Source organism: Macrosteles quadrilineatus, unplaced genomic scaffold, assembly GCF_028750875.1.
Source record: "Macrosteles quadrilineatus isolate MER2022 unplaced genomic scaffold, UCM_ALF_1.0 Scaffold_3__2_contigs__length_128488019, whole genome shotgun sequence".
Classification (NCBI taxonomy): Eukaryota; Metazoa; Arthropoda; class Insecta; order Hemiptera; family Cicadellidae; genus Macrosteles; species Macrosteles quadrilineatus.
The window spans coordinates 118,837,125-118,862,494 of record NW_026542596.1 but is presented as its reverse complement, the minus strand read 5'-3'; the positions used below and the strand labels follow the sequence as shown (position 1 = coordinate 118,862,494).

The following is a 25,370-nucleotide window of genomic DNA, read 5'->3' as shown; positions in this document are numbered from 1 at the left end:
CCCTGATATCATTGGAGAAGTTAAGAGTAGAAGATTAAGGTGGGTTGGCCATATCCTAAGGAGAAAGGAGGAGAGTCTACTGAAGATAGCACTCAGAGGAAATCCGAGGGGAAGAAGACCAATAGGTAGACCGAAAGCCAGGTGGTGGGGTCAAGTACGAAAAGATTTGGAAAGGATGAGGCTTGTAGAGGAAGATGCATGGGACCGAGACTATTGGCGACAGCATGTTGGCGAGGCCAAGTACCAGCTAGGGTACAAGTGGCCATGGCAGTAAGTAGTAAGTAAAAAAAAAATATTTTGGAAAATTTTCAAAAAAAAAAATAAGTTCGCGCTCAATGAAATTGTATAATTTATAGGCCTAAAAATATTTTAAAATAGCCACTTTGTTCTAAATTTTATGAGGATTACAAATATAAGTTATGGGCAAAAAACAGATTTCAGTACATCATAGCGTTTAGCTAAGAATGCATAGCCTAACCATAGCTAGGAATCTGGCTGATAATTTACATCAATATCACTACCTACTTCTTCAGGATCATCAACCAGCCCTTCAAAATCACTTAAATCTTCTTATAATGCACCACGTATATCACTACTTTTGATTTTTAACACTAAAACAATGATAAACGTAATAAAACACATCAGTCATCGGTCGGAGGGTAACCTAGCTGTTTACAAATACGCACGTCAGCTGTCTGCTACAATTACGATCGGCTCGGAGAACATAAAGCGCTTAGAGACATACCTCTGGAGAAAGCTTAGAATCTAGGGAAAAGAACGATACCTAACTCGATCCAGTTCAATACGATTCAGTCAGTCATAGAGCCTTCGCCGTAAACGATGTTCGTGCGTCGAAAAATCGACGCGTGACACTACACAAAGTGTGTCGTGCGTCGATTTTTCGACGAGTGACACTCGGAGGGTTAACTTCTTAATTTTCAAGATGATCTCGTTCGCATGGCTCAATCAAGTCCTGGTTGAAGTTCATTCACTACGCTCACTCACCTTTAGGTTGGAGCTCGTTCGCTACGCTCACTCACCTTTAGGTTGAAGCTCGTTCGCTGCGCTCACTTGCCTTCAGGTTAGCTCGTTCGCTACGCTCACTTGCCTTCAGGTTAGCTCGTTCGCTACGCTAACTCGACTCCAGGTTGAAGTTCGTTCGCTACGCTCACTCACCTTTTGGTTGCAAATTAGTTGTTGTCATAAATGTAAAAGAAATAATAGTGCTGCACCCTGTTGGTAATCCTTGTAACTTTAATGCTATTGAACATCATAGAACAAAACCAACTTGTTTAATTGAAACAGCTGGTAAGATTCATTAATTCCATTTCTCATAAGGTTAACATGGGAAACTCCAGAGCCACTGGGGTGGAGCCGATTGGACGGATCACGAAATTGATGGCGTATAAACCTATTCCATGAAATTCTACACGTATGTACCAAGTTTCGTGGCAATCGGTTCAGCGGTGTCTGAGTTTATCACTGCCAAACAAATATATATATCTATATATATATACAACCATCCTCTTTTATACTTATAGATACATAGGTACATAAAAATTTGAACGAATGGTGTTTTTGGCCTCTGGGGACATCAAAATGAAAAAAGTAAATCAGTCCCGGGCCTAGGTCTTACCATGAGACGTACGGTAATAGCTACTTCCCTATAGGGAAATTTGCTAATAAATTAACGAGATAATTTAAATAGATCTCGTAATACCCTTAAGTAATAACTTCAACTTTTCCTTTACAGTAGACTCCCTCTTATCCGGACACCTTTTAACCGGACATCGTTTTAACCGGACTACACGAGGGATGATCAGAATTATGCCCCGATCGGTCAAGACGATGATAATGTGGTTCCCACATCACCGTGGGAAAAGATCAGAATTTTGCCTCATTCGCGTAAGATGATCTATACAATAGGCTACATGGCCGAGGGATCACCATTTTTCCGCAATTGCGGTTGGCCTTTGCTATGTACTTACGACTTCGGGGGAGGATAAAATGATGTCTTTACGGCCGCGAGGGGTGATCAGAATTTTGTTTCATTCGTGGTAGACGATGATAATGTCCTCCGCAATGAAGGATTGTCCTCCTCACAATGCAAATTAACTCTTAAAACCCATCCATGACCTCGGGATAATTAATTATAATTATGTCTACACAACCATGGAAGATAGTCAGAATTTTGCCTCAATCGGGGGAGACAGTTACGATGTCTACACGGCCACGGGGGTGATCAGAATTTTGTCTCATTCGCGGTAGACAATGATAATGTCCTCACGTCCGTGGGATATGTTCATATATTGCCACGATGATGGAAGGCACAGTAGACTCCCTCTTATCTGGACACCTTTTAACCGGACATCTGTTTAACCGGACTACTTTTGGCGGAAATAACATCTCTTTAATACAAGATACAAGATTCTTTATTTGGTCGATTGAACAGAAATACAGGTATAGACCACGTCAAATTGTTGAGTTAGGCTACAAATACATATAAATTGAAATATTGCATAGCCTACAGTACCCTACAGGTACATAGTGAATGGACATTTTTGGTGACTAGATTTAGTAGGAACATTTAAGCTGCAAATACTACACAAAGGAATAAAAACATAAAGGTTACTAGACACAAACAATAAACATGTGGAAAACTATAGCTTACAGTAGGCCTGCTTATTTTAACAGAAAACAGATTTTAGTTCGGAAGAAGGTAGCCTACGTCAAAAAAATCTTTGATTAAAAAAATGGCCTAGATACTAAGAACCTGTAAAGAGTGCTTTTATATATGCTGAAACACATTTGTCTAGCATTTTCTGGTAGCCTATTAAATATTTTTACACTTATATTGTCTAACCAACAATGGGTCAAGCTTCTAGCCTATTAAAGGATTCATCCATCTGACACTTGTGTCTTGTGCTGTGGTGGTGGCCATCACTTCTAAGTTTAAAATCATTTAGGCCTAAATTGTTCTTAACTCTACAGAGACAAACATAAATGTATAGGCTACATTTACTACAGTCAAGATTTCCTCAGCAACAAATAGATGATCTGTTCATGACTCTAATGGCCTTTTTTTTGCAGTTTTAGGACACATGACACATGATTACTGTTGCCCCACAGGCTAATACCATACATCAAAATACTGCGAAAAAAGCAAAGTAGGCACCCCTGAGAAAGTGTTTAGGTAACAAGTTTTGTAAATGCCTCAACAAGCAAATTACCCTATTTAACCTAGTACAGACAGATTGGATATGTGGGTTCCAGTTTAATGTGGAGTCTAGAACAATGCCTAAACGTTTTGCATGGCCCATGTTACAGTGTTCAAAGCTGGGGGTAACTTTAGACAAAGAGAAAAGCAAACTTTGAGTTTTATTATTGTTATGTGACAAACCGTTTGAATTAAACCAGTCAGTGCTTTCGAGCAAGGCTTTAGACATTGTTAAACTTAGCTGTTATAATTCGCTATTAGGCCTACTACTGTACAGAGTTTTTTTTTTTTTTTTTTTTTTTTTTTTTGTCCTAGGACGCTAGGCACGAGCCTGGGATTGTTTTTCACATTACTTCAGGCTAGACCTAGGGGTTGCGGCATTATCACTTAGATAAAATCCATTGGTGACTTGGCGGGGATCGAACCCGGGACCTCACGGACCGAAGTCCCGCGCTCTAGCCACTACGCCAGCTCGCTCCCCACTACTGTACAGAGTGGTGGCATCGGCAAAGATTACAGAATTACAACTTTACTATCAGGCAAATCATTAATTATTTAAAACAAGGTAGGACCCAGCACCGATCCTTGCGGCACGCCGCTCTCAACTACTGCTGTCTCAGAAAGCTGATTATTAAAACTAACTTTTTGAGGTCGGTTAATCAGATAGGATTTAAAAAAACTGAGCTCCACCCAACGATATCAACAACTCATGCTGGCAGTTGCTGGCTCAGTGTTGGCCGCGCGGTCTGGCGCTCCACCACTCTCTACTGCCAGAAGCTGACGCAGCCCATACACTCACCGTATAAAACGCACCTTTTTAGATGCTGCTCTGTTTAAATATATAGAGATTAAAAATTGCTAATGTATGTCAAACTCTTTTTACAATTAAAAACATAATGTATGTTTTGTTTCTTGCATAGAATAACCCATTTGAACTTGAATAACACATTCACTAAACTTGATTTTAGATGTTTTTTCACACAACTGAAATGACTACCTAGTTCAAAACTATTCATGGTAAAATAACAAGTAATTGCAAAAAAAGGATAGTAAGTAGGCCTACAGAGTTTGTCATTTCACACTCGATTTATTAATGAAAACAACATTAAATATGTTTGAATAAAATTATTTTGGTGAGTTTCTGTCGCAGACTTATGGTATGTTAGGCGTAAACGTGATACTTTTTCAGTTAGCTGAGTGGTGCCAATAGCCTACATTTTAATAAAAAGGTCACAAACAAACTTAATTAATTGCAATTCATGGGTGTCTTCCCCAAAAGAAATATTCACGACGTGCCCCTTAAAAATAGTGTCCACAAAATGGGAACACGCGGCTACAAATAGTCTTTTTGTGTTAAAGTTTCACTTTATGTCGAAGCTGAAAAGTTAATACATTGTAAATGTACTTAACTACCTTAAAAACTTCTTTGTGTGCCCTAATGAGCTTACCTTTAGTTACATAATCAGCCAGTTGAGTGATTATACCTAATGAATATCAACCCGACATACTGTACCATCATAACCCATAGTGTTGACTGACCTCTGAGAAAATAAGCCCGGACGAATTTATTTCATTGTGAATGTTTTACAATGTACAGTATTAGTTTAACACTATCAACAAAATGAAAACAAAACAAAATTTCAGTTAGGCCAAGTTAAACATGCTGTAACGAGTTAAGGAATCACTTACTCTAAGACACCTTGTTTATAATCTATTAGATTAGATTAATTTATTAGATCTATTGTTACACGTGAAACCAAATGCCACTGCCTTTCTGTACTCTGTTGGTGCAGCTGTAAGCGGAACAAGACACAACCATTTTAAACACATACTTAGCGTACAATTAAAGATAATGATAAACTTTAATCACAGTTTTAAAAAACCGCACACTGTTGTTACATCAAACAAGTGTTGAAATGGGTGACAGTTAGCATTCACGTGAGGAACGCCGCCGTTATCTTGCCAGAAGAGAGTGGGGGGAGCGAGACCGAAAACAGTGCCCGATACGCCACTGAGAGCGCAATCCAGTAGTTATTTACATCGTTGGCTCCACCCCACTTAGACCATAAAATGTTAATTTTTAGAGAAGGATGTAATCAGACAACTTTTATCAGCACATTGGTTTAACCGGACTAGATCGGCAAGAAGGGGGCAGTACTGAAACGACAGTTCTCGTGGGAAGGATTTGAGACCAGTGATCACGTGTCTTAATACAATTATCTCATAAATCCAAGTCAAATATCACAGTAAGCAGTCTGTTTTAACGAGTTTCTGGGGACGTTGGTTTAGCCAGAAAATCCCGTTATCCGGACTGGCCTCGGTCGCGAGGAGTCCGAATAAGAAGGAGTCTATTGTAGTAGGATAAGACCTCTGGATCTCTTATGAAAATGTTCTTAGTTGCTCCAAGAGCCGCAGGAAGCTAAAAGGGTGATTTAATTAGCAACCACGGCAACTTTTTGAATGCGTAGATGAAAGGAATCCTAAGAAAGAAAGGAAGAACAAAAAAGAATAATGACGTTATCTTTTTGAGTTAGGCCTAGGTATCTAATCTTTTATAGGCCTAGACCTATGTTTACAAAACAATAGTTTTCTACTACAACAACTTAGGGTAAAAGGCCTAAAATATCATGTTTGCGCAGTTTTGTAACTTAACTTATTTTGATGTAGAAATGCAAATCATGGCATTAATTTTATTTTGAATAGCCTAATTTAACTTATTTATCCTGGTCCCTAAGTTTTAGCATTTCTTCTTAACCCTTACCGTGCTTAAAGATATGTTGTGTGGCTTAAACCATAAAGCTACATATAGGCCCACCTAAAAATATATTTTCCCAAAAGTCAAAGCAGATTTTGTTATAACCTAATTAATTATAATATAATATAATCGGGTCTTTACATGGCAAAAGAAGGCTCTCAGAATTATGTTTGAAATTCCAGATAGGGTTGGTTGCAAAGCATTTTTTTGCTGAAAATAGAATCATGACACTCTAATATTTTCATTTTTGACAATTTAGTTTCCGTTAAAGAGAATCTAAATAAATTTGTTTGTTGCAACTCAATCCATGGGTATATCACCAGACAATCAAAAGATTTATATATTCCTCAAGCCAGGCTAACAAAATTTATCAAAAGTTATAAATATTTGCAAATAAAACTATTTAATAAACTTCCAATATATTTTAGAAATCAGGAAAGCATTCATTCGTATAGGTCAAAATAATCAGATTGGCTTACAAGTCGTGCTTTTTATTCAGTCGAGGAGTTTTTGCAGAATGCAGATTTTTCAACCCTTAAGCGGTGTTTACACTGTCGTGGGGCCACGGCTAAAGTCAGGCGTGTAGGTGAGAAATTTTCTCACTTTCTTGACAAGAGTGGCCACGCTTCGTGTAAACAGTGAAGACGTGGGAGCTACAGACGTGGCAACCCAATACGCCTGTTCCCCACGCCCTTTGGAACTAACCAAACCGTGTTTGGTTGCACCTGTTGCAGGCGTGGGTAGACGTGGTGAGGAGTCATTGTCTTTCGTCTCGTCGTTGTGTGTACTACGAGTTTTAACTATTATACTTTAAAGTCAGTGGTTGTCGTCTTAGTTTTTAAGTACCATGACGAAAACAAAAAAGTCTATAACATTGACACAAGTCGAATCAATTAAAACCGGTGAAAACAAAGCAATCTTTAAAATTAGCGGAAGTTCAAACAATTTGAATGCTTGAACTGTATCAAAGTGAACCTTGTTTATTTGATTTGATATAAATATTGAAAGCTACAGTTTGGTTTCGTTCTTTTTTTAATAACACTTAAATGCCGTGCTATTTCATCGGCTAAAATAACACTCGTTGTAGCACAACGTTCAATAATTAATCTTTTGGCACAATCCACAACGCACCCGTAAATAAAAATGAACACGCCTTTAATGGATACGCTTTTACCAGAAAACTGTTTACACTACACGGCTGCTAGTGGCCGTGGGACGGTACCGAGCCGCCACGGCATTTGCGTACGGCTGTCCATTGGCGACCACGCCTGTTGTGGACATGGCCCCACGACAGTGTAAACACCGCTTTAAATGTGAGGCCAAGCAGTCTTGATGATTCTTTGTTCTTGTTATGGTTTTTCCCCTGTTAATTTCAAAGTTTTTATTATTACTGATGCTTTCTCCTTTTAAGATTCATTTAACTTTATTTTAACATTTTCTGTGGCATATTTAATATTTTATATAACATATGTAACAAAACATGTAACAAATGTGACCTTGTCTATTGTAATTTTTATATTAATTAGTTCTTTTACATAAATTAAAATCTTTAGGTATTTTTAACACTACTTTAAATTGGTTTAGGTCATATCTTTCAGAAAGAATGCAATAGGCCTAAGTAGAAATAATGTCAAAAAAACAAAATAGGCCTACACTAACCAGGTATAGATAAGAAAATTTAACTATTAAACATGGAGTTCCTCAAGGCTCCATTCTGGGGCCTTTATTATTTTTGTGTTATGTCCAAGGAATGCCTTCAATTTTAAAAACAATTTTAGGAACAGAAAGTCAGTTAGTACTTTATGCTGATGATGCAAACTTGATAACCACTGCTAAATCTTACCCTGACCTTGAAAAAGCGTGTCAAGAGCAATTAAAAATTACCGGTATTGAAAACTTTTTTATACAGAATAATTTATTTCTTAACGGCAATAAAACTAATCAAATGATTTTTTTCTACAAAACAAAATAAAAATGCTCGAGAAATAGATATTTTAGTGGGGGGAAGTAAAATAACTTAGAATCAATTAGCCTAAAATTACCAGATTTTTAGGAGTTGAAGTTGACAATAGTCTTAGTTGGGACCAACATACACTAAAATTGGCTAACAAAATTGCAACAGGTATATATGTTCTTAGAAAAATGTCTTTGTTATGTCGTCTTGAAACTTTAAAAACTATTTATTTCGCACATATCCACTCTCACATATCTTATGGTGTATGTAGTTGTTTATGGTGGTACAAGTAAAGGCAACTTAGATACAATCTTGATATTTCAGAAGGAAGCTTTGAGAATTATATTAAATCTAGAAGACAAAGTATCAGTGAAAAATAAATTTTCTGAGCTTAATATTTTGACAGTTTATGACCAATATATCCTTGAATGTATAATGTGTGTTAGAAATAAATATACAGTAATGAATTAGATCTGCGCAGTAGTAGGCCTATACATTCTCGTAATACTAGACATAAGAACAATTTAAACTTAACCCAACATAGGCTTAGTTTTTTTAATAAAAAAGCTACTCATTTTGGCTCTAAATGTTTAAATCATTTACCTGAAAATTTAAAAAGCAAAATTAATAACCAAAACTTTAAGTACGGTATCTGGTTAAAAGTTATTTGTTAAAAAAAAGCTGTTATTCAAAGGAAGAATTTTTCGATTCTAGTTGATTATTTGAGATGTTCAGAGGTATATGTAAATGTATAGGCCTATACTTCATGTAATTTAACTTAGCATATACAAATTTTTAAGTATTGTTATTTTTTTCAGTAAGTTAAATCTAGTAAGTTGATTAATGGATTATTTCAATTAATTTTTAAATAGCTTTGAGAGAGCTTTGATGTAGTTTACCATAAGATTATAATTATGTTACTTTACTGTGACACTATTTATGTATGTATATACAAGATAAATAAAGAAATTTGACTGTGACTATAACTATGACTATTCAAATGACAATAAAGATTTATGATTAATGATTTTTGTAACAACAGTAAAACCAAGCGAACGCAGCAGAGAACAAAGTTTCCCGCAGAGTCTGCGAGTTAACTAAATACTTGCATGTTAGTCCTTCCATAGCGCTGGCGTCTCTCATAGCAGAGGCCAGTGAGTGTAGCACCCCACCGTTTTGAACAATCAGAGGGCGGGGAACGTTGTTATTGTGATTTTTTTATCACAAGAGACATTTGCCAATAGCTGCCGCACTCTATCGGCAAATCTGGTAACAACTACCAAGACCAGTTAATGCACTTTATAACTTATTAAAAGGCGAGTATAATAACTTAGTCGTCCATAGCGTTTTGAGCAAAGGGAATTCCGCTGAGTATTTTTCTATAGCTTAACTTGTAACTTAACTGATTATCTTTGTAAATTGGTGTATTGCCATTGGTAAATAAATAAATACAGCGTGTTAAGGCACACCATTGTTAGGCAATTGCTAATCCAGCCCATTTAGGAATTTGAAGATGCCGTAGGAATGTGCCGTACCAATGTGATGTAGGTTTATTTTAAGTGCAGGGTTACTGAATTTGTGCTAAAACAGCCGTTATTGTGAGACTAGCGGAAATAATTAAACTAAGGCTTCCGCTATCAGAATGACCATTCTCGATGTCTGCTTGGTACTGACTCCTGACGTCTGACGATTGCCTATGACGTTGCTAAGGCTAAAATGGCATAATACTGCATAAAACAATTTTTTAGACCTTTGGATGGATGGCGGTTTATTGAAGACTGTTGGACTGTCCAGTGTAAACAAGTTTGTTAAAAGAACTTGGAATAGTGTTCCTGTGAGGCACCTCTTTGTCTATGTAAACACTATCGAAGGCAATATGTTCCAGTTGTTTCAGTAACTTCCCATTTTTTTATCAACCCAGCCCACAAATTAACTAACTCTAGGCCTACCACAATTATTTAAAATGTTATAAATTGGAGATAAATTATAATTTGTAGGTTTGACATGCCAGGTAGATCACCTCATCGCCGGTCTCCGCCGCCACCTCCGCTCATATCTCACCACTCGTCTGAGAGAAGTCGAGCCCACAGTCCTGCGAGACAGCGTATAGAGATGGCGTCGTCTAGTCGTGGCAGAGATAGGAGGGAATACAGGCCATCCATCAGGTAAATTAAGTGCATCTTCACATACAGTAGGCAAAAGGCCTGTTCACACCAGCGTATCCAGGTGTATACCTACCAGACTTTTACATCTGGTATAGATAGAGCCTAGTTGTGAATTTTATTGGTAATGCATTTTGTTATAAACTTTCTTATTAATTGTTTGTGGTTAATTAACTTAAAAAGTGGTTAACACTTTTTTTTTCATTCTTTCAGGAATTTAAGCCTATTAGTAGGCCTATTGCAATAAGTTTCTGTTATAATTCGTCATAATCTATTAAGATCTACAATTGTTGGTAACCAGCTAGCTATTTTAACAGGTTAGTGAGCCAACCTCAGTTAATTTTGGGAAAACTGTAAAACTGCAAGCTGTAATTATTGTGAATTATTTATATGGATTTTGTGCTGATTTTCCTATCAGTTTTCAGACACTTGACTAGGCCTAACATTACAGTCTCCTAATTGTGAAAGATAGCTATTTTTAAAGTTAAAGTAGGTATCACTGTCTCCTCCATCACTGTCTCCTGCAGCCATCCTTATCACACCTTTGCTGTAAACATCACAAATCTGGCAATACATTTTCGGAAATGAAATTAACATTAGGTTGAGAATCCATTACACACACTTAGGTATCAAGGGTTTAGCTAACTTACAAAAACAATAGGTACTCCATTAGGTCTTTATGTGTAATGATATTTAGGATATATAAGCCTGAACCTGACTATTTATGTGCATTAAAAAATTCTGTAGACCTACTTGAACTTGGACGGGGGCTCACGCCAGTCTTTAAAATTTACTAGTGTTTAAAACTGGGATCAAGATCAATGTTTTGTTTTAGGAGGAGCAGATCTCCAGTTCCTCCTAAACGGCGTTCATACAGCCCTCCTCCTATAAAAAGGAAGGCTTCACCAATTCCAGAAAGAGAGTTATCCAGGAGACCAAAAATCAGGTATGTTAACAGTAAAAACACACCTAACTTGTATTCTCTATTGAAATATTGAACATGGAATTGTCCTTGAATTTTAATTTGATAGAACACTGGCTGCCCTGTTTAATTGATGTCAGCAGCTTCTAACGTGAATGTTTGTTTCAGCAAAAGTCCAGTTGGCTCAAGAGGTGAATCACGAGGAGCACCAGAATTGCGTTACAATTCAGCTGTAGACCCAGAACCAAGACCAGTTAGAAACGTTTCTAGCTCAGAAAGGTAGGCACCATTAATTTGACATGTTCTTTAATTCTATATTGTAGTATATTGCTGTCAAACTATCATGTTAATATGATTTTCAGGTTTTACAGAGACTTGTCTCTTAAGGTTACCTATAATGTATATGAGTTGTGTAATTTAAAAATACCAATGTTTTGCTATGGGTGAGCTATGTTATGCCAATTAACTAAGACACGATACCTATTCAACCATAAAAAGTTTATAACCTTCAATGAGCTGTGAATTTGTCCACTGTGAAAACAACTGGATTGAACCAGTCGTAAATAATAGTTATTTTTATGCAATATGAAAATTTTTTGAGTGATACTTGTAACATAAAAACTCTTTGTTTGCTGCACCATCCATTCCATTTTTAATGTATTCAAGTAAAGAATTATCAATAATAGTTTAGACAACTTCTACTACTTCAATATTTCCTTTTTTAGATTCAGAGAAAGAGATTATGAAGACAACGATGGCGGCGCACCCAAGTTCAGAGGCCCTGAAAACCCTGTGGACTATAATATTAATGATTTGAAAAAGTTCACAATAGAAATTGTGAGGAAGCCGAGCAGTAATCATGGAGACACTACTATTAACAGGAGTATTATAAATCCCGAAGATATAGCCCCAGTTCGCCGCCCTGGTGAGCCTATTCGATCTAAGTTGCTTGATGAACTACAACATTGTTGACTGATCAATTTCCATACTTTTATTTGCTACTAAACTAATTAAAATCAAACACCTTTACTTTGGAAAAATGGTTTTATAGCCTAGTGCTACTTTATCAGTCAGCAATGTTATATTCTGATTCATTTGCATGCTTATTGCTACTGTAACCATTCCACCAGAACAGTTTTGTTTTTTATTATTTTATTATTGATATGTCTTTAAATCTTCCTTTGTCTTGAATGTGACACCCATCGCTATATTCTATAGCAATTTGATGAAAAAACCAATTACAAGTAAACTCATAATTTTTCTGTTTCAAATATCTTATCCTAATTTGTTCCTTCAATAATCTGTTTTACCTCCTAAATTTTTTTTTATGTCCACGTCTTAAAATGCTCTTGATTTTCTGAAACCCCATTTTTTTTGTTATCCACCAGAAAACATTATAAATTGTAGGAAACATTGGTGGGATGTGATTTTTGAGCATGCTAGTATCTCGTGTATTTATTTTTATGTTAAACAATGAGGTTTAATTAATACTGATGTTTTGAAATAACTTAGTTTCCTCTTCAAGGGTTCTGAAAAATAAAATTATATTCTTCAGCTTACTTGATTTATTCTGCTTATTGACAAATTTGTAGTAAATATTTTAAAAGTTATGTAATACATGTTTGTCGGATCTACTATGAATCGACAATGTCATATTTTATCTCTAATAGATTATCACGCATAATATATTTTTTGGACATTAACAATATTTCTCTGTTTCAAAAAATAAATTGTTTTTACTTACTTTGAAAGCTGTGTCATTAAACAATTCCTTTTCCCCTTTAAAGTCTTATAGGCCTATTAAACCTCATTGTTTGTAATTTTCAAACATGGGTCCAAGTAAAAGTAACTCGATTAAGCTAATTCTATAAATTTTTTCTAGGTGTCAGTCTAAAAGTACTTAAAATCCATATTTTTTAGCCCCTGAGCTGATCTTGTGACTAAATCAATAAATAAGGTTACCTTCGTCAATCAGCTCATAGAAGTTGTAACATTGTTACATCAGCATATCCATGCCATCATCAGACGTTCAGCCTTAGTGGCGTCGTTAATATACAAAAACACAAACTGTCACACGCGATGTACACATACATAAACATAAACGGGGGTTTTTGACTAAACAGGCCTGTTGATTACACATATCCGCACAAGAGCAAGTACAGGATATGTGTAATCAACAGGCCTGTTTAGTCAAAAACCCCGTTTATGTTTAAGTATGTGTACGTCGCGTGAGACAGTTTGTGTTTTTGTATATTAACGATGCCACTAAGGCTGAACGTCTGATGATGGCATGGATATGCTGAAACGGCCGTAACAATGTTACAACTTCTATGAGATTGACGAAGGTAACCTTAGATTTACTAACAGTACTCATGTTTTATTGTACATATTTTATTTTCCAAATATATTGAATAATTATTCACATATTGTCTGAGGAAACTGCTAATTCTAAGCTAAAATAATCCAGTTACTTTTATAAAAAACCTGAAATGTTTACAGTAGAAAGAAAAGTTTATTGCATGTGTATTAGGATTAAGTTTTTGAAACCACAGTGCTCAGAATTTGTTTGGTTCAAAAGTGGACCTAAATGCAGTAGTTGGTCCATATAAGTTTTACTTCCAGACTAACCTTTACAGTTTTTAATTTTTTTGGTCCTTCCCCAATAGACGAGTACGAGAGAGCATATCGCTATTACGACAATGGACGAGACAAAGGTACCTTAACATCTGGACCCGGCTTTCCACGGATTCTATCATTTTCAATATTAAATTTATATTACAGATTAAAATTTTTATGTTTTAAAAATGCAAAGTTTAAATTAATTTGAATAAACAATTTTTTGGAATAACAAGTACCTATTGGCAAAAAAAGAAACCTGGATACTCTGGAGATTGGAGGATTTGATGAAATTGTAAAAAATATTCATGAAATAAATTTAAATAATTTGTTGAACTTAAAGAGCAATGCTATTGCAAGAGCTTTTTGTGATTTACTTCACTAAAATTGACCGAAACAACTAAATTAAAAGAATATGCCAGTTTTATGAATTATTTAAAAATAATGTTCTATTTGATCCAATATTAACTGTAATTTTTACAAAAAAATACTTTTAAAAACATTTCAATCCTAAAAGTAATATCATTGAATAAAAAATAAGAATTAAAGGAATTTTATTAAGAAATTTTTCATTTTTTTAAAGAAATTTAAATGTAAAGGACTGCTCTACTTATAATATTCTGGCAAAAACACATTTTGGATTGCATGGATCTTGGACTGGGATATCAACGAAGACTTTTGGACTCTCAAGGATTTAATATGTATTTTTAAAGGGCCCATAAATTTATTGCATTTTTTAATATTTTTTTAAAAACTTGAAATACTTTCCGTTTTAAAACACATCTTTTATTCTGGATTTCTTCTGTCATTTATTATCTAGGTTAGGCTATATTTTGTATGGTATGATTACGCAGGTTAACCAAAGCTTGGACCAGCAGAGTTGAAAGCTGCACTCTTCTACTGGTAAGGAAAAAGACATCTTTATTTTTCTTTTTTTAATGCATATAACATGTGTTGTAGGATGTATTTTTGTTTATTTATTTATCTAGATGGGTCCTCGTTAATCTAAATGTAAGCAGTTACAAAGTAACAGCTGAGAATTTCAGAGATCAAGATTAGGCTTCGTTACAACAAAACAGCACAGCAATGATTCAAGAGTGCAGCATAGAATTTTTTAATAAATTTCAAGATAGTGCAAGAATAATCATTGTAAAATTCTCTACAAGCAAGACTAAGGTAAAAACATGTTCATGAAGAAAATCCAACTACTTTCAAGAAGAGATGAATTTTTTTTGGAGTACTCCAAGAATAATATACAAATATGTTGATGTTTGAACATTCATCAATATACAATTGATCAAGAAAAAGAAGAGCTCAGAAGATTGAATAATCCATTGAACACAAAATCTACATGTTTTTTTTCTCTCTCAAGAAACAAGATACTTATAAACAAAAATTCTTGGATTGACGTATTTTCTTTAATCCCGAAGATTTAGGGCTTCGAGACAACATCATATCATATCCAGGAAACATGAAAATGAAGAGATTCAAGAAGAGATAAATTCAAGATACAGTTAAGAGGAATCAACCATAATAATTGATGTTGGAAAGTTTGCCTATTGTTTAGGGGGAAATAAGGAAACACAGGACGTGTTCTTCAGGTTATTACAGAAAGAAAGAGAAGTAGAAAAGACTGAACTGGGAGAAGATAAAGTCTCGATTTCAAGAGCATTTGACAAGCTTGGGATCCATTCAACTAGTTATGAGACTGGACCATATAGAAACTGGAAATGTTCAATATAATTGTCCAACTGCTTGCTTTTAGCTTATAACATACTTTGTGAACAGACCTTGAAACATTAACAAAAGTTTATAACACTTAAAAAGTGTTTGATATATTTTATTGACAAATTTGTATTTGAAAACGTTCAAAAATACAACTTGATTAACCTTAAAATACAACACCATGGAATAAAACAATTGGACAGTGACCACAGTCTTTTCTAATTCTCAGCAATTGGATATTAGATATTTTGATAAAAAAAATTCAACATGAGTGCTCTAAAAACCTTTCAACTGCTGATTTAAGACACATTCAATAAGAAAAGAAAAATATTCATTGTAAAAAGAATTGTTTGAAAAATAAAAGGATAACTAGAACGTGGGCAAGTTTACCCTTAAAAGAAAGTTTGATTTACTTGTGGCAGTAGAGGATTTGATGTAAACAGGCTTTAAGAGGTACATACTTTAGCAGTTAGATCGCAGATGCAAATTTTAACATGGGGTAGTACAAATAATTTCATGTTTTCTTTACAAGGTTCATATTCAGAATTGTTTAATACGATCATAAACTACTAACTGAAGTAGCACTATTTCCTTGAAACTGTTCTAAGCTCAGAAAGATTGAATTGTACTTAAAAAGAGAGATATTACAGACAAATATTGATCATATTATATGAGAAAATTCCTTATTTTTGAAAGTGAAATAGCCAATACCAATTTGAATATTCCAACCAAACAACAAGACAATATCCTCATAAGAAGAAGATTTTACGTCTTAACATCTATTGTTAACATAAATATATTAAGCTGGTTCAAGCGCTTGATTATGTCCTTATTGGAGCAACACTAAACCAGTGAAGCAACCCCTGCATCATCATTGAAGATTACAATGGATCGGAATAATTATGAAAAGGCAAGAGGAGAGCTTTTAAAAATTTAATTGTAAAAGTGAAGAAACCTTATGTAAAGTTAAAACAATTCATCTTTTGTTTATTAAATTCTTTATCTCGATTTCAAGGTTTTTTTTTATTTTGGGACTCTAATTTTTTCCTAGGATAAAATTAATATATTTTCAGGAAACAAATGCTGAAGGAGTGTGAGCAGTTTTTCATCTGGAGGTTTTGCAGAGTTTTTTTTATTTTTCTACTAAATTTTTGTGTTAAGTAACTAGCAATGTTTACATCTTCAGGCATGAGAGGGGGAGTGGATGGACAAAAGTTTAGAGGATATTATAATAACAGAGGAAATTTCAATGTCAGAGGAGGCTATAGCAACAATCACTACTCACAGCCACAAAAGTGGAAAAATAACCAAGAGCCACCAAAATGGAAAAACAATCAAGAATCTCAAAAATGGAAAAATTATGAAGAGGAAGAAGATTCTTATAGCTTCAATGCTCAAAGTTTGTATTTATTTTTGGCCAAATCTTTTTGTGAGTCGGGTTAATGTTTCATAAGTAGAATATATTGTGCTTTTTTTGATTGTAGAATTTTTGTTGAATTTCATAGAATGTGGAAAGAAAAGTCCAATTTCATGTCTGTAACATACCACGAGGAACTATCTGCATTGGGACAATTTTAAGGCTAAAAGTTGGACAGTTGTTTTGAGTAGTTAAAGAAAGAAAATAATACAATCTGAAACATTAGTACTTCATAAGGGTGAAAAAATATTTCTTCTGAGAGCAGTAGCCAGATATGCACCAGCGATTGAATGACCCTCGGTCCATTGGGGTTGGAGACACTTAACCCACCCTCTTTTGGATGGCCACTGCCGACGTCAGAGATTCCCGCTGAAAGTACTTATACCTTTGAACCCTTATTTACATTTTGAGATCACACAATTTTTCGAGCTGTAAATTGTAATTTATTCCAGCAAACTGTTTTGAAATGCAAGTTTAAAGTGTTAAATTTACTGTTGCTGTAGAACATAATTATGAACATTCATCCGACTCACTCAATTAGATATTATAATACCTTATCTTTACAGTTATTTCATCAAAAACCTTTGGTTTACTTCAATTTTTACATTAACAAGCCACGTTTATTCAAAGGACCATGCAAGTGGAAAATGTGTGCGTTTGAAGCATCAAAAAAGGTCATTAGTATCATAAAATAATTTCTAATAATATTTTTTATATTTAATGCTGCATTTAATTATCAAGAATAAAGTACGGTAAAAAAAAGGAGTCGCAAATGTGCAGCTTAACATTAAGCAGAATACAATCTGAGATTTCTTGTTAACATAATTTGAATATTTTGTCATAATATCTAAAGGAGACTAACATTATTATAGTAAATTTAAAGTCAATTTTCCATTGATTGGCTTATACAATTTATCGTCAGAACCACAGAATACTACTGCTTCAAGACTAAGATTTTATTCGTCTTCACCCACACGCAAGAACTGAATCTAAAGATATGTAAAACAATATTCCAAAATAGAATAAAAATGCAAAGAAGATCAAGATTTGAAATGTTGAAACTGCTCGACTCAGTTATAATTTTAAAACTTCATATTTTAAATCATCAGCAAATAGTTTGTACTATTCTTAAATTTACAAAACTAATATTTATCATCTCTGATGAAAAATAAACTGCAATTTTTTTTTACAAAAAGGAAAATAAATTTTAAAAAATGTTTCCTTGTGTCTGCTAAAAAGCTAGAAAATTAACTTACCTGCACCATAATTAATTAACTGGAAGATGGAATGAGTCAGGATATAGATTGTATAAATGAACCAGGATACAACTTAAGCTGAAGTTTCAAGGCAAGTGAAGTAGATAAATCTGGAGATCAAAGAACATTGAGTGGGTAAAATGTGACGTTTTAAAGAAAGTGGAGTGGATAAAACCTAATATTTCAAAGAAAGTAGTGTCTGTTGATTGAAATAAAAACACTTTAGTTAAATCTGAAGATTCTAGGGAAGAAGATAGAACTGAAGATTCAAGGGAAGTAGATGAATCTGAAGATTCAAGATAAATAGATAAATCTGAAGTTTCAAGGAAAGTGAAGTAGATTGATCTGAAGTTTCAAGGAAAATGGAGTTGATTAATTAGGAGAATCGAGAGAAGTAGATACATTTGAAGTTTTAAGGAAAGTAGATAAATCTGAAGATTCAAGGGAAGTAGATAAATCTTTTGAGATTCAAGAGAAATAGATAAATCTGAAGTTTCAAGGAAAGAGGATTGATCTGAAGCTTCAAGGAAAGTGGAGTAGATTGATCTGAAGCTTCAAGGAAAATGGAGTTGATTAATCAGAAGATTCCAGGAAAGTAGAATAGATTAATCTGAAGATTCAAGAGAATTAGATAAATCTGAAGATTCAAGAAAATCAGACAAATCTGAATTTTCAAGGAAATGGAAAAGACAAATTTGAAGATTTTAGAGAAGTAGATACATTTGAAGTTTCAACAAAAGTAGATCAATATGAAGATTCAAGGAAAGAAGATAAATCTGAACGATTAAGAGAAATAGATAGATCTGAAGTTTCAAGGAAAGTGGAGTAGATTAATCTGAAGTTTAAGGAAAATGGAGTTGATTGATAAAAAGAAAGAAGACTGGATAAAATCTGACATTTCAAAGGAGGTGGAATGGATCAAATCTTATGTTTCAAAGAAAGTAGTCTCTGTTGATTTAAATAAAAACACTTAAGATAAATATGAAGATTCTAGGGAAGTAGATAGAACTGAAGATTCAAGGGAAAAAGAAAAGAAGAAAAATCTGAAGATTCAAGAGAAATAGATAAATCTGGAGATTCAAGGAAAGAAGATAAATCTGAAGATTCAAGATGAATAGATAAATCTGAAGTTTCAAGGAAAGTAGATAAATCTGAAGAGTCAAGGAAAGAAGATAATTCTGAAGATTCAAGAGAAATAGATAAATCTGAAGTTTAAAGGAAATTAGATAAATCTGAAGATTCAAGGAAAGAAGATAAATCTGAAGATTCAAGGAAAATGGAGTTGATTAATCAGCAGATCGTGAGAAATAGATACATTTGAAGTTTCAAGGAAAGTAGATAAATATGAAGATTCAAGGGAAGATGATAAATTTGAAGATTCAAGGGAAGAAGATAAATCTGAAGATTCAAGAGAAATAGATAGATCTGAAGTTTCAAGGAAAGTGGGGTAGATTAATCTGAAGTTTCAAGAAAATTGAGTTGATTAATCAGAAGATCGTGAGAAATAGATACATTTGAAGTTTCAAGGAATGTAGATAAAACTGAAGATTCAAGGGAAGAAGATAAGTCTGAAGATTCAAAGTAGATAAATTCAAATTAGATAAATCTGAAGTTTCAAGGAAAGTGGAGTAGATTAATCTGAAGTTAAAGGAAAAGGAAGTTGATTAATCAGAAGATTCGAGAGAAATAGATACATTTGAAGTTTCAAGGAAAGTAGATAAATCTGAAGTTTCAAGGAAATTCAGTAGACAAATCTGAAGATTGGAGAGATTGAGATACAACTGAAGATTCAAAGAAATTAGATAAATATGAAGTTTCAAGTAAATGGAGTAGACAAATATGAAGATTTGGTACTTACGTATTATACGGAGGCCACATATTTTTCGGCGCGCTGCAGCGGTTATGTTAGGTTGGGTTATCATAAATATATGTTGTTTTATCAAATTAAACTATCTTAACCTAACCTAACCAACCAAACTTGCTGATGGTGAAGGTTTACTAATCGAATCGAATCTGTAGGTTAGGTGGCCTCCGTTTAATACGTAAGTACCGAAGATTTGATAGAAGATAAATCTGAAGTTTCAAGGAATGGATTAGACAAATCTGAAGATTCGAGAGAATTAGATCTGAAGTTTCGAGGAAATAGAGTAGACAAATCTGAAGTTCCAAGAAAAGTAGGTAGATTAATCTGAAGATTCAAGGGAAGTAAATACATCTAAAGATTTAAGAAAATGAGATAAATCTGAAGTTTCAAATAATGTGGATGAATCTGAAGTTTCAAGGAAATGGAGTAGACAAATCTAAAGATTTAATAAAAGTTGAGTAGACAAATCTAACTATTCAATAAAAACTGGAGTATATAAAAACAAGTATAGCGTTATACTGATAACTTTTAGGAATTGCAGGCATGTGTAATTTGAGAAAACTAAAAATATCCCATTGTCATCGGCTGGAAACCGAAAAAATCACCTTTTACTAAATTGCTCAGTAAATGTATTAATACTTATTCCACGACTATCAATTTTGTTTTAATAGTTAAAAGTAATACTACAAAAAGATTTATAAATGTCGTATAGTGGACCTTTGTGTGAAGAGAATTCATAGACATACATTTTCAGTTAATTAGTTAAAAATGAAGATTTGCTACATGAATATATTTTACCACAGTAAATTTGAAGGCAAACAGAAGAGACATCATGTGAGAATTTTTAATTTCATGCCAACGTTTGAGTATTATCAGTTTTAAATTAATTATTTAATTTAATGATAACGAAGAAGAATTATTGGTCAACTTATTATAGCAAAGCAATTAAGACTTTTTCTTAACTTTCCATACAAATATTTGAGTTTGAAGCAATTGTTTAACAATTGATTGCCATTTTTTACTTTACCTTTTGAGTTTTCTTTTAAAAAAAATAAATTTTCCAAACTGAATTAGAGCTTAAAGCAGAGCTGCATTTCTCTTTCAAAACGGTAAAGTTGAATTAAATTTCATTCACTAGTAGTATCACTTAAGTACCATACTTACTTGATTATCAATGAAAGCTTATATTAACAAAGGAATTAAATATCTTTAACTAGTAATTTTGTTAACAAACTTTTTTGCAAGGATAAAACCAATATTTTCAATAAGTATTTTCTTTTCTTGAAATTGAAGCTAACTCATACCAAAGAAGTACGAATGGAACCGCAGGAAGACAGATTTCATCCGAAAGCAACAATTTAACCAATAAAATTTATTACTCAAAGCTTCATTACTATTATAGAAAACTATTTGTTTGTTTAACTGAGAAGAAAAGCAAAGCCTGTTAATGATGTCACTGGAACTTCAAGAATTCGTCTTAAAACAACAATTGTAAAATAATTTGTTTGTTAAAACTAAGAAGGAAAGCGTGCGGACTGATGTCACTAGAAAAACCAAGAATTCCTCTAGAAACAACAATTGTAAAATAAAATGTATTGCCATAAAGTTAAAACAAAGAAGAAAAGCAGGCAAAAGAATTCTTTGAAATGAAGCAGGATTGTATTCAAAAGCAGCAGTCATGATAGTTATTTCACATTTGCAAACTAGTTAAATGTAATAAATTGATTTTATTTAAATGTTGGAATTCTTTTTAGTCAACAACTAAGTTCTTATCTTAACTTCAAGTCATGAAATTAGTTGACATTGTTACTGTGTAAACATCTTTGTTGATTTCAACATAATGTGAATCTTGCTTCAAATTCTTCCAATTTGGAAAGAAGAAACGAGGAGGACTGTCCTGTCAGAAGATATTTCCCCTTCACTTTCTCTGTACATTTTGTTTGAAAGATGAAGATGGTTAAAGTCGACCTTCCCCAGATTCATTCTGTTGAGCATGAGTCCGTTCACTCTGTCTGTGAACTTAGTTTGTACAATGTTTTGTTACTATGTTTTTCTTTGCAGCTGCGGCCTTAATCACGAGAAACTACAAAGATGTAATAGCCCCTTATATATTTTTTTAACATCAATTGTTTTGTCAAATTGTATTCTGTGTTAATTGATGTTTAATGTTGAGATTTTAGTTTCATCACTATTTTATTGTGTACTAAAATCTCGTCTCATTGCTTTCATTTGTGTGGTGGTGAAATGTTTGTTGAAAATGGTTTTCAGGCTTGGGTCTTAAACAGGATGAGTATTTTAGATTTTGATCCACTTGTTCTTGATACATCTTAGGATGTGTTGTGGATGTATTGTATTCAACAGGCATGACTGTTGTCAAAATGGTTGAGTATGTTATCATAGTGAAGCTTGGGTCAGAGTAAATACATCAAAGAATAGAGTTTTATTCAAGGTACCCGAACTACAAGTTCAAGAGTCCAGCAATGTAAACTCACTTCGCTTTGGAAGCATTTTTATTTTACTAACTGAAAATAAATCAGTTCCGGAGCAGGAACGGTGTTGTCAAATATTTTTCTTTCTGAAAAATAGCTGAAATGTTGAATGAAAATCTTTTGAAAAAACCTGTTGGCGAAAAATTCATAAGACAATTATCTTATCTGAACCGAAAAACTATAGGAAGACTTGCTTACTAAAATATAGGGTTTTATCGTCTTATACCTTATGCATTAACCATTAATGCTCTCTATATATAGTTTTATAGTTATAGTTTTTATATTAACAATGTAACAAGAGATGCTGGAAAAGGAAACAACAATATATATTTTTTTAAATTCATTATTTGTTGAATCCATAAAGTGTTGAATCGTTGAATGGTAATGAGCATTAGGTGTTAACACCAATAGTCCAAACAACAGGAGATAAAAATTTCTTCAATAATGAAAACTTAAAGTATGAAAAATCAGTATGAAAAATTAAAGCTTAAAAACTGAAGAACGAGGAAGGACTTAAAAGTGTGAAAGTGTACAACAAAAGCAAAACACAGGCACAAGTTGAGTTAAAACAACAGTACTTCTATACGTGTTCAAAAGAATATCCAATGCATCTAATGAATATTTCTGTAGTAGATCAAGAAGAATAAGATGCTTCTGAATATAGTAGGAGACACGATTTCGTCAAGACATATTGTGCATGACAAATATGAAAACAGAAAATAACCACAGTGTGCTATGTTGGAAGATGAATGTGATGTCAATATGAAAGTGGGATTTATCAGAAGATAAGTTGATGGTTTTTCAAACTTCTCCTATTATAGGCAACGGAAGGATTTTCAACAACCCAGGGAGCTTCTCTGGTGTTGGTAGGCAACAACTTGAGGTGCAGTGCCAGGACGTTCAAGATTATTTCATACCTTGGTCAAATTACTTGCTGCAATTAAAATTTATTTGAATAAGAATAGAGAAATTGATAAGTCGCCATAAGATTGCCTTTAACTATCGCATTCGCATTTTGTTTTGTCATAAGAGCAAGCTCCCTGACTGCAAGCCCGGTACCTATAATTAAACATACCCGGGCCCCATGATGTAGGCTGAAGCTAATGCACCAACCTTTGGCACATCATGGGAGGATGACTTAAGGTCATCAGGCTCACCGGCTGCCGAAGCAACCCATCGGAGAGAGGGTTTCCCCTCAATCCTAACCAGGGATACCGGCTACTTGTTTAAGCGTCACTCCACCTGGGCTCCCCCAGGTACGAAACCCAGAAGGACCATAATGGAATGCCCTGACGCATTTAGTGCAAGCAACACTCGGGACCTATCCAATCCCTGACAGGCAGAGCCCGCCATCAAAGCCAGGAAGAAGGGGACCACCAGCAAGCTGATGGGGGGAACCCCAACCACCTATTTACACCACTACCCGATCGAGGCCTTACCCAGTTGCTGGGAAACCAGAGGTGACCAAGGCGATAGATCCCTGAACACCTCTAGCGGGCTTGAACCCAGCACCCGATCTACTTCATTTGCCCGTCCAGCCCAACATCACTGCCAGGCCATCAGGGTTTCCCAAAAGGAGGCAGGAATAGAAGTGGGTCCCACCCGGATGAACCTATCCACCAAAGACCTATCCTATCCTATCCTAACCTATCCTTTAACTATCGACGGGAATTGTCGCAAGCTTTTTGACTTGGTTGGGTTGCAATTATGCTGGATTTGATTACACAGGTGCTTGGTAGATAAAACTGGCCAAATGTTTTTACATAAATACTGTATGGAAAAAAATTGTAACATTTTTGATACTGTGTTTGATTTAAAACCACCCTGATACACTTGGATAAAAATTTGAATGTGCAATTAAATTAAATAGAAGAACTAGCTTTGTATTATTTGATCTAGATTACCTGGACATTTAGAGTAAAAGTAAAAGTAAAATAAAGTTGATATGCAGTAATTAAAACAAAAGTTTAATTATTATAAAATAATGTTTTTATAACGCAGTTGGAAATATTATCATGAGGAACAAGATGATATGTCTGACCAAGCTTCACTATGTGGTATTACATCCGTGGGGTAAACAAGATGTTTTTCCCTCACTTGGAACACAAAGCTGTGTTGTCACCAATTGATATGGATTCTTGGATTCTTCATAATAATTTTGTTACAAGATAAATTACGTTACTGTTAATAAATAGGAATTATGTTTAACAAAGGATAGATATATTCATTGTAGTTGTAAACTATTATTGTGTAATAAATTATATAGTTGTTAAAAGTGATGTTAAGATTTGTCACAACAGAGATGTTTCTGGCAAGCTGACCTGAACACCTCAAAAACTAGGAAATATACGTGAATTTTTATGACCGGAAAAAATGCTTATTTAACCGTGAGTTTTGTAAAAAATTGGGAAAATTAAAATAAAAGTAGCCAAAATATCCGTCAGTAATCACCGATTTTTCTCGTTTTACTTAGTTGAAAATTCCAATTATGGAAAACTATCACAATTAACAGGCTTTGTCGCGGTTACGGAAAATCATCACAAATTTTGCCGAAATTGCAAAATTATTACAGATGCGGTCAAGATCGCCAAAAAAGTCACAGGGGTTGAGATCACAGATTTTGCTTGGATCTCAAGAAATTACCACGGGTTTTGCTGCGATCGAAAGTAATGATCAAAGAACTGCTGCAATCATGGGAAATCATCACAAATTTTGGGGCGATTTCAAGATATTATGATCACGGACGTATGCAACATCGCAACAAATCATCATGGATGTTGCGATGATTACAAAAGATCATGGATGCTGTTGTAATCGCAGAAAATCATCATGTATGTTGCCGCGATTGTGGGGAACCATCACAGATTTCGCTATCATCAAAAGCATCACCTATTTAGCTGTGATTGCAAGAAATTATCACAGAATTCAGATCTTTATACAGACCTTTATACAATTTTCATAACTACTGGATCTTTTTCGAGGTGCTGTTTGTC

The 25,370-nt window shown here is 34.1% G+C and overlaps 1 protein-coding gene across 2 annotated transcripts in view; it reads left to right on the top strand.

The window, feature by feature from the left end:
* LOC128991105 (zinc finger CCCH domain-containing protein 13-like) overlaps positions 1 to 25,370 on the top strand; it is a 51,109-nt gene that overhangs the window by 5,202 nt on the left and 20,537 nt on the right. The window contains exons 2-6 of one of the 2 annotated variants that reach the window (XM_054413834.1): positions 9,924 to 10,091; positions 10,924 to 11,034; positions 11,179 to 11,289; positions 11,736 to 11,935; positions 16,538 to 16,750. In XM_054413834.1, coding sequence (XP_054269809.1) covers positions 9,931 to 10,091; positions 10,924 to 11,034; positions 11,179 to 11,289; positions 11,736 to 11,935; positions 16,538 to 16,750 — 796 coding nt within the window. In that variant the 5' untranslated portion in view covers positions 9,924 to 9,930. Of the gene's footprint in view, positions 1 to 9,923; positions 10,092 to 10,923; positions 11,035 to 11,178; positions 11,290 to 11,735; positions 11,936 to 13,676; positions 13,725 to 16,537; positions 16,751 to 25,370 lie in introns of both variants that reach the window. The other variant, XM_054413835.1, reaches the window with a different exon arrangement.